Source organism: Calonectris borealis, chromosome 13 (assembly GCF_964195595.1).
Source record: "Calonectris borealis chromosome 13, bCalBor7.hap1.2, whole genome shotgun sequence".
NCBI classification, from domain to species: domain Eukaryota; kingdom Metazoa; phylum Chordata; class Aves; order Procellariiformes; family Procellariidae; genus Calonectris; species Calonectris borealis.
Window position 1 is genome coordinate 23,445,840 of NC_134324.1, and position 14,307 is coordinate 23,460,146.

Sequence of the window (14,307 nt, forward strand, 5' to 3'; positions counted from 1 at the left end):
GAACTCGGCGGCTGGCCTGGGCTGTGCGGACAGTTCAGGAGTCTAAAGGCACCCTGTGGCGCTCCCCGGGAAAGCTGTATTTACAGGATCAAAGCAGCTCTGCTTCCTTTCCCAGGGCATTCATTTAGTCCTCAGAACTAGGTCCAATGTCGGATCCAGCTCATCACCAAGATGAACGGAGGACAAGGTGGCTATTAGGCGCAAAGGGGCTATTACCGCAAGTGCCCTACAAACTCCTGACAACAGCAGGCTAAAAAATTGTTATTAACATTTTAAAGTTGCAGTTGAGCCATCAAAAAGGAGGATGGCTGGCAGGTTTTTCTTCTGTACGTTTGCAGGTAATAGGAGCTGCAGTCAGCTTTTAAAGAATAGTAAGTGTTTCATCTCCTGGGATATAATTACATCTTTTTAAGTGGCTTACATGGAAAGCCAAATCATTCCCAATTAAGTGATGGGCTGCTGATTTCAGGCACTTGGAAAATTTATTAGCAAAGAGTGCTGGTCTGGCTGTACATCAGCTCCTTCGCAGAGGACTGCGTGAGTGGGCAAGGATATATCACCCTCTCCCTCTGCCAGCTGCAGCCTCCGTGGCCTTGGGGAGAGCGGTGGCCGTGGGGACAGACAAGAGCACAGCTGTAGTTACTCCCTTGTTCAGCCCACGGGCTGTGATCCATAGGGATCGCCCCCTGCTAAGGATAAGAGAGGAGTTTGTGGTCCCTGAGCCATCTCTCAGCTCCTCTGCGGGTACCACTGATGACGGTGCCCACCGCTATGGCTGTGTGTGTATCGCCTGCCCCGGGCAGCCAAACTGAGCTTTTCAGCGTGTTTCACGTAGCGCAGCCGCCTGCTCGCCTGGCAGGGTGAGGGTTTTCACCAGGAGCTGCTCTCTGAAGCGCAGCTGAGCGACAGAGACTCTCTATCCCATTAGCAGCAATGCCATACCTTGAAGCTGCTTTAAGAACTCAAAGCGCATTGAAATACCCGAGGCAGGGCAGGGACCACTGCAGCACCCGGGAGCGTGCAGAGGGAGAGCTGAGCTGGCTGGCTGCCCGCAGACGGACGCGCCCTGGAGATTAAAATCTAAACAAGGTTTCAGCTCCCCTTTCCTTATTAAATAGCTTGTAATTGCTTTCATTCACGTGATGAAGATCTTCAGAGTTAGTGTCTTCAGTGGGAGACAGCGTATTGGCAGGCACCGTGCCCTTCCTGCCTGCAGTCAGCAGATTGACTCCGAAGCGAGGGCTGTCTGCCTGTCTAGCTCCGTAGCAAAGCTGCTGGTGCACCCCAGGGGTTCCCAGAAGTGGACATAACCTGCTTGTGATTTCAAGGACCATGCTTGGTCGAGGGTCTTGGTGGTGCTCCGTGCCTTTGAAAATCAGGGCTTTTGTATAAGTAGTTAGCATGGATTTAGCTAGCAGCTCCATTTGAAGCATGCAGACTCAGGACACAGTCTAATAGGATTTCAGTCCTGCACAGGCAGAACTTTTATTTCTTGTGCTGGGGTGCTCATGTTGGATGCTTTGTCAGCAGGAGTTTAGCCATCGTAACATCATTTTTATAGGTCTCCTGTTGCCTGGGACATCCCAGTGTTATATCCCAGAGGCTGCCGTTTGAAAGCTGAGCACTAGTTGCAATCAGCCAGCATATAGGTTGAGGGACTTGCAGTGAGAGTGTTTTGGCCATATTGTACTAGAAACATGAGGCTGAGCTGGACTGTAAATCACAGATGATTTCAAATATCAGAAAGAGCATCTAGCTGTCATGTATTCATATTGCCCAGGGATGACCAGTTTCCTGTATCTTGATGCTGCTCATAGGGAAGGGCAGGAGAGAGAAGCAGGAGGAGGCCTGGAGATCCCTCTGTCTTCTGAAGTGCTCTGCAGAATTAAGGAGATTGTAAACTGTCATAGCTGGAACAAATTCATCCCTGCTGCTCCCTGAAATCAGCCCTGCATAGCTGATGGAGAAGGAAACCTGGCTTATCAACAGAGGTTCTCCCAGTAATATCACTCAGATGATCAACCTCACCTTCCCTAGCATACCCAGCACGTAGCTCCACCTGTGCTACATACCTGAGACCTGCTATCGCAGGGAGGGGAGAGGCAATTTGGGTTTAATTGCCTGGAAGCTGGTCAGATCCTGACTCATAAAGGGCTCATGAGAACTTCGGGAGAGGAGATGAATTTAAAAATTGCTCTGTCCGGTGGCCAGCGTGTCACTTCTCCCGCATGTAGGACCAAGGCATTGGTGGCAACTTAGTTGACCCTGTTTCTGTGCTGTTATGATCCATGTGGGAAACATCCCGTGAAGTCAGAGCCTCAGTAAGGTGCCAGCCTATCTGAATCTTGGCCGTGGGCAGATCCAGCAAGAGGGAAGGACAGGGCTGGGAAACAAGGAGATAACAGATGAAAGAGATGACAGTGGTATCAGGGCTAAGCAGCACACCGGAGATGAACATGGGGTAGAGAAGCCTGCAGCAAGCCAAGAGAACAAGGTGAAAGGTTTGGAAGAGCAGAGTTTCTATTTATCCTGTTGTAGAAGGATCCCATTTTGGAGCGGTACACTGAGATAAAGGGTTGAATGGTCCATGCTTGCCCCTCTGCTCACCTGGCATCCAGTGCTGGGTGTGAAGCAGGTACAGAAGATCCAAGTTTCAACAGACTGTCCCAACTCTGCTCCCAGGGTAGGATTTCACCACAGGCGCTAATGAGGGCACAAGCAGGCCACCGCTGGGTATTCCTGCAAAACACTCCCATGGTGTGCTGCTTCCAGGCAGCAGCTGGGAGGAGAACAACGCTCCTGTAGCAAGGATAAAGCTTCACCTCTTCCCTAAGAGCAGAGGGTGGCAGGGAGACACATCCATCGGAGGAGTAGAGCAGAGGCCAGCTCCACTGAAACAGGTATGTCCTTGGGATCACGTGAAGATATACCCTGAATTCAAAGCTGGGGCTTTGGGTAGAGCATTTGGTGAATTTTAAAAGGGGAAGGGTTGTCTCAGGGGCTTTTGGGTTGGTTTTTTTTTGGCTAGGATCGTGGTAAAGGAGACATTTGGAGTACTTTGGGGAGGCTGTAGCTGGTAGCTGCTTTGCCTTGTGAGCTTGGACTGGGAGTGGTGAACCTGATACAGCTCTGTGGTTAGACTTGCGCAATTTCTTTTTTTTTTTTTTTTTCTTCAGAATTAGCAACACTGAACCCTTTCAAAAATACATGCAAGTTTCACTAAGTTTTTGTTCCCAAGAAAAACAAAGTTAAAACCTGAAACAAAAGGCTAACTTAAGCCTTTTGTAACGAAACATTTTCATTTTATGTTTTGAAACAATGTGGTTTTTTTCCTCAATTTTCATTTAATTTTGTTTAAAACATATACAGCAGTATAACATGTAATTAAATCCTTTGGCCGATTTGTCACGATCTTGTCTGAATTTTTCCGTTTGCTGAAAGCTGTGTTCTCACGTCAAACCAGAACAACCTTTTTCTATACTGGAAATGATCAGTGAATAAAAAATCCTCCATCTTTTGCCTGTTCCTTAATGATGCCTGAGAAATGAGTAAGCCTATAACCCGCTAATTTCCCACTCCTCTTAGCGTTGCACTGCTGCATTGAAAAAGCAGATTACGGAGAGGGGAGATGAATGCCCCCTCCCTACGTGCCAGCAGCGGGGCATGATTCAAGACCTCTAAAGGACGCCTTTGTGTAGGACACGAAGCCGCTCTGGGAGTCGAGACGGGCAATGCCACCGGCTCCGCTTGCTGACGCCGGCCACGTCAGCGCCTCTCAACAAAGAGGCAGGTGTTTTCTTTGGGCTGCGTGCGGCACCGAGTAGCGTGTTGGGCCTCTTCTTTTATCCTCTTTATTAAATAGACTCAGATGGCACCCGGGGACTTGGTTTTCCTTTCCTCAAGCTAAGGCAGTCAGGAGTTAACCCCTCTTATAACAGCGGTGCTGCCTCTATGTAACAGGCTCCCAGTCACTCATTGTACGGCTCAGGGCTCTTCCCTTCATTAGAGAGCCAACCTGTGGCATTTTTTTTTTCCCCCCAGCTTTTTCCAGTCTGCAGACTGCATTTTCTATGGATGCACCTTCACTGCTTGGGGACTAAACGTCCTGGCTGTAGCCTTTCCAGACTTATTCGGTAAGGGCTTGTTCTTGTAAGCTGTCCACAGGACCCTGGGGGTTTTAAGGATCAGAAGATGAAGGCTCCTGTAGGTATTTATCCTGGGAAACAGAATCACTTCGATTCTGTTACCTCCCTTTAAACCTTGTTACGCAGATGGGCTTTTGTGAAGCTATTTCTTCAGAAATTCAGTAGCTGGTTTCATTCAGCCCATGAGGGGTCTTTTGCAGTTAGGTGTGTTTGCTCACCAGGTTTGGGGTTTGTTTCTCATGGCCACGGGTGTTAATAACCCCTGTGTCCAGCATCACTGGGATTGGGGCTTACTGTGACAGCTCTTAGAAGTTCCCCTGGTTTCTCTTACTGTTCCCAGCTAAGGGGTTTCTCACAGAGCCCTGTGCTTTTGCAAGTAAAGCACTTACATCTTCATTTTGTTTTAAAGTAAAAAGTGTGGTGAAATTGTCACATATTTGCCAGTCTACTTTTTTTTTTCTCCAAAAATATTTATTTTTGGAGAAAAAACAACAAAAACAAAACACTGTCCAAATATTATTCTTAATGCTTGCTGGAAGAACACAAGTCCCAGTGTTGTGTACCGTTTGAAACATCCATTCAGAGCTGCGTGTGCAGAAGTACCAATGTGCAGTGACTCTACTGAGTCCAAAGAAAAAGGAAGTATGTAGAATAGAAAAAGTATAATGCATTTATGCCTAACTACAGATTAAGCCACAGAAAGGATTCAGCATATATATTCTTGGTCTAAGTCTGTGCACTGCGTTGTGCACTGTGCTGCAGTGTTTGTAACCTACAGACATTGCTGTGAACTGTTTTGAAGGTAGGTGGTATTTGAAGTTGCACTCTGTTGTGCTCTTCATGGACAGTATACATGGCTCTGTGAGTCACAGACTTTTTAAAATAGATGAAATCTAAATTACTTTAGCTCAGGAGAAGTCTGTAAGAAGGTGCAGGAGGAACTGAATTCTGCCCCTCACGCTACCTAGAAATTTTCCCTAACTTTGTATTTGACGGGTAGGTCATGGACGGACCTACCTGTGTCTTAAGTATTGCCTGTAGCAATGCCCAGCTCTCCCTGCTGAGGAAGGAGTCGCTCCAACAGACAAGCTTAGGCACCATGGTCAGTCTGGGCTTTTTTATCGCTTGTTTGATGTCTCCCTAGCAGGTCATGCTCACAAGTTCATGTCGGTCCCATCTCTCTCTCTGCCCGGTAAAAGACCTGCTGTCGTACACCACTCTGTCCACATAGAAATCAGTATATAACTGGGAGGAAATACAGTGCCTGCACCGGCTTTGTTCCAGTGAGGAGTCAGGGCACGGCGGAAGCACAGACCGAACGGGGAACCTGGGAGGTCCCGTGGTACAGGTGCAGCCTCAGTCTACTCAGCAGCAAAGGAAATAAACGGACATCTGTCTGCAGCCAGATGCAACTCCTTCCTTTCTGTGACTGTTTTCAGAGGGGAATCACCTCTCAGAGCTGGTGTTTTGCAAGCCAATCTCGTATTTATTTTAGGATCCCAGGGCACTTTGCAAACATTAAGCCCGAGGCAGCTCTGTAAGGTTGTGCAGGGAAAGTGTGGTAAGGGAATCATTCTTCAAAGTGCAGCCATTTCGGAGTAAACTGGGCAATGCTTAACGGTGCAGCAGAGCCTGCAATAACTGTTTGGATCAGGAAGTGAAGAAGGATTATTGCTCATTTACATAACGATGGCACCCAAGGGTGCCAATTAGGATCAGGGGCCTATTGCACTGGTGGTGTGCAGACACTTAATAGGAGGCAGTTGGCTCCGAAGGGCTCCCACTGGACTTCTGAAGGAAAACCTTCTGTATAAATAACGAGGGAATAGGGATTTTTATTTAAATGGATTTTTTTGTCTCAGATTTTATATCTGTAGTGAATGTTTGGGAGAAGAAATATATTCCTGAACAGCTCTGTTTGGTATCTAAAACAGAGTGACTTGATGACTTACTGTATGTCCTTTTATAATAGAGACGTTCCTAGTCACACAGCAGAAGCATTTTGTATTAGGTAATGAATAAACAGAGGACAAAAAGGTGTGTCCAGCCTGGCAGAGCTTATTTTCTAACTATAAGGCAAGAGGGAAGGGATGGGTCTAGTTTGAGGGAGAAGAGGTTTTGGCCTACATGAGAGGTGGAGATCGCTGCATTTTGTAGGCGTGGTGACGAGAGTTTGCTTCTGTGTGTTTGGAAACAGGTGATTACAGAGGTGGGGAAGCCAGTGTGGATAGGTTTTAAAAAAAAAAAAAAAAAAAAGATAAAATGGGATTCTGCAGTAGTGGAAAGATGGAGAAAGGACTATGCGACAATGAAGGACAGAGGTAGTCAGGGGCTCTGTGGGGGACAGGAGTGGGAAAGGTTACAAACTCTTCAGCTCTACCTGCTTGTCTTTCATCCAGTGCGTGAAAATCTGAGACTTGCTTGTTGGTGAAAGGAGATAAGGGTCCCGGAGGGTTTCAGGGGACAGCTACCTTTGCGTACCAGTAAAAGAGGAATTGAGTTGTTTGCTGTCGTTCTCCTCTCCAGTGCTACGTGCATTTCCGTGGTGCTACAGGTCTGGAAGTTCCTGTGCATGCAGACTGCTCTCTGTCAGCAATAGGATGCTGTAGACATGGGGACTTGGAGTGTCCAAAACACAGAGGGATCCATTGCCATATTTCCTGTCCTGAAGCATCATTTTTGGGCCACGGCGAGTCATCTGAACTGCGTTCTTCCCTTTCATCTCTCATTTTGCCACAACTGTCAGGTGCTGGGCTAATGTTTGAGTTGTGCTGGCAAGAGGAGGCCAGGGAACAGCATGCCTCTGGCATCTTGCGTAGAGGAAAGGGTTTCTTCTGGGGCTTTTTTGAGAATCTGTCCTGAAAAAATAGCTGCAGTGGTGTATAGCTGGAGACTATGCTCACAGCCAGCTCCAGAGATTCATAGGTATCCCTCAGCACTGCCAGAAGAGAGGTTTTTCTTTGCTCCCAAACTCATGGGCCATGTTGCCAGCTTCTAAATGAGTCTTGCAAGATGGAACGCTGCTTTTGGGCCCTAAAACCTCCAGAAATACTACCCACTCCAGTGAAGGCTGGGACTTAACCCACTGGGAGAAAAAGCATTTGTCTGGAGATGCTCAGAGCTGAGGAATTGCAGACCATGGGAAGCTTTTTGAGTATCAATGTTTTCCCCTCACCTGCTGTGTTCAGATCTCCAAGATTCATTCAAGTGGCAGATAATGTTCTTGTTATCCAGGTGGGAAGTAGAGCTGTTGGGATCAGCTACAGTCTGTTCCAGCACTAGGCAAGTGCGTTTGTTTCTGTACCAATAGAGGAAATTGCTGTATCCTGTGGCTGTAGCTAATAATTCCCAAATACGCTATACCAACAAAAACACTTCTTGCCCTTGTAACTTAACATCACACCTGGAGGTTCCAGTAGCATAAAAGCATATTTCTGAAGAAACGCATTCCCTAGCAACATTTTGGTAAGGAAGATTTTGTAAGTAAGTGCTCCATGTTGGCTTGTCACAACCTTTCGTGGGAATAACGGTAGGCAAGTGTTAACAGCTGAAGACACCCCCTCCAAATCTAGAACTGAGGTCTTTGAGATTTACTGCACTGCAGACTCACAAAAATTTGAATATAAAGGCAAAAACGCTTTGAAACGTATTTTGAGGTCCTATAGCACGTGTTGAAGCCTAAATTCAAATTTTGCCAAAGAGGGGAACTGTTTCAATTTCTAAGCCGTCCTTGGAGCACTTTCTTTCCCAGGAGTGTTGTACCGGTACTCCAGAGCCAGACACCCTCTTGCTAATTCTCTTTGGCCCCATGAATCCTGTACTTCTTTCTGCACAGCAGAATAGTTTGAGCAGATGGACTGGGATGTGGTCCCATTGCGGCCTGTTGCAGCCCGAGAAGCCACATCTACTGTTTCTTATTCTAATCACCAACTGCTGGAATATCAAAACATGGACAAATACAGTTACGAGAAAGATGCAAGCATTTTTCCTGATTTTGCCTATCTGTCTGTCTTTGGTTTGAATTAGTGGGTCCCGTGTGTCTCTCTTGTTCTTGTTTCTTCATCACAGCTACTATCTTGGCATCCGTAGATGTCAGCTTATCTGCCAGGGATCGCTGTCAGCTAGCTTTAAAACAAGAGAATGAGCTTCTCGTTTCTCATCCGAGAAATGCTGAGTTATTCTAACTGCAGGATTCATGGTATAACCTGAGTTGATTTGTCTTTTAATTTTCTAGTCACTGAGCAGGCACTAAGCACACATAAACCCAAAAGTTTACCAAGCCCAGTATCCTATGTCCAACAGGAGCCTACAGCAGGTGATTAAAAATTATGGGCAAGAAATAGGGTACTTGAATTGCTCTTTTCTTGCTGAACCCACTCAGCTTCTGGTGATCTTGTTTAGGCTGTATTGCCTTAATCCTCAGGTGAAAGGTGAAAATAGCCACTTGATAGCCTTCATTAATGAACGAGAGAAAATGATGTTTTAAGGAGGCAAAGAGCTGACTCCCTCCATCTCTCACAGAAGGACCTTTGCGCTCCTCTGCACCTGTCGCAGAAGATTTGCTGAAAGCTTCATTCTGGACTCCTTTGTTGCAGCGTGGGGCAGGAGGACAGCCGGCTCTAACCCCCAGCGGTTTCTGCCCGTCGAGCAGCAGAGACGTCCCGATCGGTCGCGCTGTGCAGGTACACACCCAGCGCCGCAGCGGGCCTGACCTGGAGCGGCCGGGCTGCTGCTGCCATCGCATGATTCATAGCTGGAAAAAGCAGGCTGGCAGAAAACATTTGCCGGTCCCCCAAAGCCAAGCCCAGCGAGCACCACCGACGTGTTCCAACACCTGTTTGTAAAGCCAGAAATATCAGTGGAGTACAACAGTGTTTGCTGCGGTCCCTCCCAGGATGATGTGAGCCAGGAAGAGGGAAGGCAGCGCCAGAGGAAAAGGCTTGGCCAGTGTGTAGTTTCTGGCACGTTTTTATACACATGCTGAGTGCCACCCTTCGCGGCTTCCCTTCCTTTTGGGTGTATTTGTTAGGGGAATTGTGTGAGTAAGAAGCGAAGTTTCTGTTTAAGCAATAAATGGAGATGTCCTTTCTCGCAGGGCTGGCACGCTATGCCTGCAGTACGTGCCAGGTGGAGCTGCGGTGCTGCACCTCCGTGAGCGCCAGCCCTCGCTTCAGCCCTTCCCGAGAATCTTTCCTACATGCTCCTAAACCTCTGCTTAGTCCTCTAAAAGATCTGTGCTGGGGGTCTAATCGCCTCTCAGTTATGCTGCTAGATAGGTAACAGCTCTCCAGCTTCCAAGTACCTCCATTACAGCACGTAGCCTATACCTACTTCTGCCCCTGATTTGCCCTGGATCAGGGCCATGTCAAACTCTTGGGATAGTTCTTTTCCACCGCTTCTCATCCACCACTTGCTTCAGCTTCATTTTGTCCAGAATTTAATAAGTAGAAGAGAGCACCCAATGCACCTCTGAATTGCAGTTGGCAGGGTAGCTGTGGTCTGAATCTGCCTCGCTCAGACACTGTAGGTAATGAAGCCATGGCTTCTCTTGTGCAGGTCCAAGATGCTGTGGTTTCTTTTTAACCCAAAGTTGCCAGATTACAGGTCTGTCAGCTGTGCTCCTGCAGACTGCAGCCATGTCGTCCTCCTTCAGTATAAGGACACCCAAGTATTTAGAGGCTCTTCATGGATATCTAGGACAATGCTACAGTTTTTATTTCTCTCTAAATAGCAGGCTCAATTAAATTTGCGTGGGAAGGGGGATCTGCGAAGGATAAGAAAAGAGGTGGGCTGTCTGCTCATGGTGAAAGCTGAATTAATGTTTGGGAGTGTTTGCGAAAGGGAGAGGGAGCCTTGGGGTAATAGCAGAGAGCTTGTTCATGATCCCAGTGCAAACTGGATGAGGAGTGGATCTTCGGCTGAGACAAGCCAAAGGAGGAGATTTTGCCAAGAAGCAATGCTATGAGATCAGCACTCGGCATTCCTTATGGGCGTGTGGCTTCGCAGCAATATTGCAGGGACAAGCCCACCAGCAGATAATAACAACCTAATTTTAGATTCACAGACTCCCGAATAGGGTTGGGCATTTTTATTAATGAATAACATAGTCACTTAAGAATCCAGGTTCAGCAGATAGTTTTGGCAAGGAAAGAATGGAGGGTTGTAAAAGCTGGAAGTTGCCCTTGATTTTTTTCCTCTGAAACAAGGACTCATCCCACAGCTTACCCGAAAAACTTTAGAGTGAAAAAAGAAAAGAAACATTACTGATAAAAATGTAATCTGGTGCTGAATTAACCTGGGTTCTACTAACCTCAAAACAGTGTGTCCATTTTGAGGGGTTTTGCTTTCTTTTGTTTGTTGGTTTGTTTACAAATTAAAAAAAAAAAAGGTCTTGGCAGAATCTGAAACAACCAAATTTTTTTTCTGACTTTTAGTTTGTAGTTGTTTTTGATTCAACTACAGCACTAAACAATCAGTGCTCTGCAAATTCCTAATCTCAGATCATCTCCAAGGTTGTACATCCAGGAGTTTCTCCTTGCTGCTTTACTGTGGTCATTTGAAGGAGGGGCCCAGCTGCCAGAACTAACTCTTGCTTCTGAGAGAGGTGGTAAGACGTTCCCTCTGCAATATATAACTGATATCTCTGCCGACTGAAATTTGTCAAGAGCCCTTATGTCATACTCCTGCTGGACAAAAATACCGAGGTTCACCCAAGCAGCCTCAGCTGCTCTGGGTTCTATAGACTCCAGAAGGTCTGTCCCACGTGGGTGGCTCTGGGCACTTTTGCTAAGGTCTCCTCCACCGCTTTCCTCCCAGACCTGGAAGGACCCATCCGTCATGGCCAATCTGAAGACTTACTGATGTGGAGAACACACCCATTTGATTTTTCCTATCCTTGATGCTGAAGGTACATGGCATGGGGAGAAATCACAACTCTGGTATATATGCCACGGTATCCCCATCCTCTAGGCTCCGTGGCTGTGACACTGTTGTGATGCTCTCCCTTCCACATAACTTCAGAGCTTTTTATATCAGAACTACTAACCTGCTTTTCCACTTTTTCATTTCTTCCAGGGGCTTGGTGTTACTTCAAACAGTAACTGAAGGGGAAGGCGATTCTGAGAACCATGATGTCCTTGGGTGTCAGTAAAGGTAATTCCTTTCCCCATCCCAAGCCGTTGGGGATCTGTCCACTGTCATGGCTTTCCTTTGCCGTCTTTGCTCAGTTGTATCTGCTGTAACGTCTCTGCTCAACTCCCTCCGTGCAGTGTATCCAAGGGTAGAGGACACCTCTTCCTTGCCTGGGACCTGCTCCAACCTGCAGCTCCAAAATTATGTGCATTTGGCTATAATTTCAGTGTCCGTGAAGGTATACAGAGCTGGAGAGCTTATAGCCTGGCTGAGGTTTTGAGATGAGCAAAAGACTAATAAACTCCCATATTATTCTCTTTTGAAGACCCTCCTTAAAATTTTCTGTCTTTGAAATGTCTACTGAAAATACAGCAGCAATTAGCAGCCAGTGCAGCAGCTGACCAGGATGGCTTCCCTGTATCTCTGTCTGCCCACACCCTCTTGTGTCTTCTAGAGATAAAAAACAAAAGTCTGTGGGCTGGAGACCACCCTTGTGCAGTGTGCAATATCCATACATGAGAAGACTGCCTTTATTATTCATAAACTCCTAATAATGTCTTATTATCAAAGGAGTGTGAAAAAATCATACTCAATTGCTCTGAGTTGTCCCAGGAACATGCCCAAGCTGTAGAATTCTGTGGCAGAGTGAGATTTAATTTTTAAGCAACAGATGATCACAGGACCTTTAGATGTGAATAGATGGGATGATGCTTCCAAATCCATAGGTAACCTGAAACAGTAATCTGGAGAAGAGTGGAAATGCCTTATTCATTTCCATTAGGCAATAGATTTTATTTTCAATTTCAGTGCTAAGAAAAGCAGATCTTCCCTTTCCAGGTGCTCCCCATGAAGAGTGTTACTGCTGGTCCCTAAACTGCATCCTGACGTAGATGTGGCCCTGCATAAGTGTGCCTTTTAACTGCTACTGCTAATTCCACATGAGGAAGGACATTCTCTTCATTGCTACAGCTGTGTTTTCCTTAGAGACAATCCAATCTGACCAGCTGTTTAAAAAAAAAATAAAATCCTGCCCCTACATAACATATACCCCCTATATAACATATACTTGAAACACATGACCATGTGTCGGAGATTAATCAATTTACTGCATGTCAGCTGCTCAGAGATAACTATTTCTGGGCAAGCACAAGATGTAGAGACTTAGCTGACCCTCCTTTCCTGGTAGCTAAATTGAATTATTTCATGTTTGCCACAGGCTAAGAGTGTGCAGGCAGGCAGTTTCCTTGGCTTAGATGATAAGAAGTTGTAAAGCTGCAATAACTTGTTGGTTTCTCTAAATCCCTGAGCTGTATTGGTCCAAGTGTGACGAGGAGAGCAGGCTTGGTGTTTTCAGCCTTTACCAGTCATTTCCAAAATGGCAAAGATGGAAGATAGCCAGAAATACATAGAAAAGGAGGTTTCCTTATCTGGTCTTCATCTTACAATTTCCCCATGTGAAAACAGCTATTTCCCTCAGAAGGAAATGCTGGATGGGGAATTTCCCAGTTAAAATTCCTGTTTGTTTGGTTTTTTTTCTTTAATAATATCCAGCTGCAATCAATTTGGTCCAGCAGGACTTTGGCACTCAAGGATGACCGAAGCCCTTCATATCACTCACCTGCACATTTCCTTCCCTTGTGAGAGACTGTTTCCTCTTCCCCAGCCTCCCATGTCCTCCCCTGCCTGCTCCCAATATTTTTGGCTTTAATACTCCTCCCCATTAGCCTGTGCTTTTTTTACCCAATCTTTTTCCTACCGGGAGGTCTTAGCAACTCCTAATCCATGACATTCTGCAATTTCCTACATTCTAATTTTATGTTTTAATTGCTGTTGCTGACTTTCTCAACCAGAGAATGTAGTTTTGGTTCATTGCCTGAACAGAGACAAGGAGCAGAATGAGGATGGTGGCAGAGTTGCTGTTGGACAGCAAAAGAGAGACCATACAGGATAGGACATTTCCAGATTTGGGCCAGAACCACATCGTTAGGGAGACGTGGTTTGAGAATATGTTTTTGAAACTGAACTCTGTAATGGAAATGTGGAAATGAGGAACCAAAGGACATGTCTCCTCCAACTCTGACAGACCACCAGAGAAAGCTGACAGCTGGGTGTTTGCATTTTATGGCTTACCTCTATCCCCCAATTCTTGGCTCAGCTTCATGCTCCAGATGTATCATCCTCTCCCACAAACCAAAAAAGCCTCATGCTAGAGCTGATGTGATGGGAAATGCCAAAGGAAACTCACTGCTTTGTAAATATGTGATTAGACCACCCACTGAATGTCTTTGGTCTTCCTGAGAGAAAATGACTCATTAATGTTGAACAGTCCTCTGAAAGGAGAGAAAAAACTGTATGAATCTCGATAGAGGAGGTGATGCTTCAGGGTAAATTGATCCTGAAGTCTGGATGACGGCTTGTTTCCATCTTTCATCAGAAGTGGCAAAAGACTCATTCAGTGGTTGAATCTCTGACTGAAAGGAGACCTGTGCTCCCTGCTGTCTGAGATTTACCCCTGCTCACCTGCTGGCGCTGTGAATTCTGGCCCTTTCTCAGCAACCTTCTCTCTCCTTCCTTTCCCTCTGCCTCTCCTAGGACGTGTCATTCCATCCACTGATGAAGACCGCAGGAGGATCATTAAGCAGATGAAGGTTCGCACCACCCTGAAAGGAGATAAGAGCTGGATCCACCACCATAACTCGGACTCTGAGGATGAGAAGAAGAGCAGCCCGCTGTAAGTGTGGCCACTGAGGAACACTCCTCTTCTCCCTTCCCTTTCCCTCATCAACCTCCCATGAGTACTCTGTTCTCCAGCCTGCAGAAGCAGCACATGTGGTGCTAGGGTGTTTTGGGGTCCCCATGAAATGACACTGCCAAAGGGAAGCGATGCTCCTGTTTAATTTTGATAAATGCAGATTGGGGAGAAGCTCTGAGAAATGGCCTTTCCTGGGAGCTGGGAATCCAGCAGCACAGGCAGATTTGAAGTCTCAGGAGAACTCTAAAGTTTTTTTAAGCCAGATTGTGTTTCACCGTC

At 46.4% G+C, this 14,307-nt stretch overlaps 1 protein-coding gene across 1 annotated transcript in view; it reads left to right on the top strand.

The window, feature by feature from the left end:
• The first annotated feature begins 11,272 nt into the window (after positions 1–11,272).
• Positions 11,273–14,307, top strand: part of ZNF185 (zinc finger protein 185 with LIM domain) — a 32,483-nt gene continuing 29,448 nt past the window's right edge. The window contains exons 1-2 of the mRNA XM_075161830.1: positions 11,273–11,297; positions 13,869–14,007. Coding sequence (XP_075017931.1) covers positions 11,273–11,297; positions 13,869–14,007 — 164 coding nt within the window. The remainder of the gene's footprint in view (positions 11,298–13,868; positions 14,008–14,307) is intronic.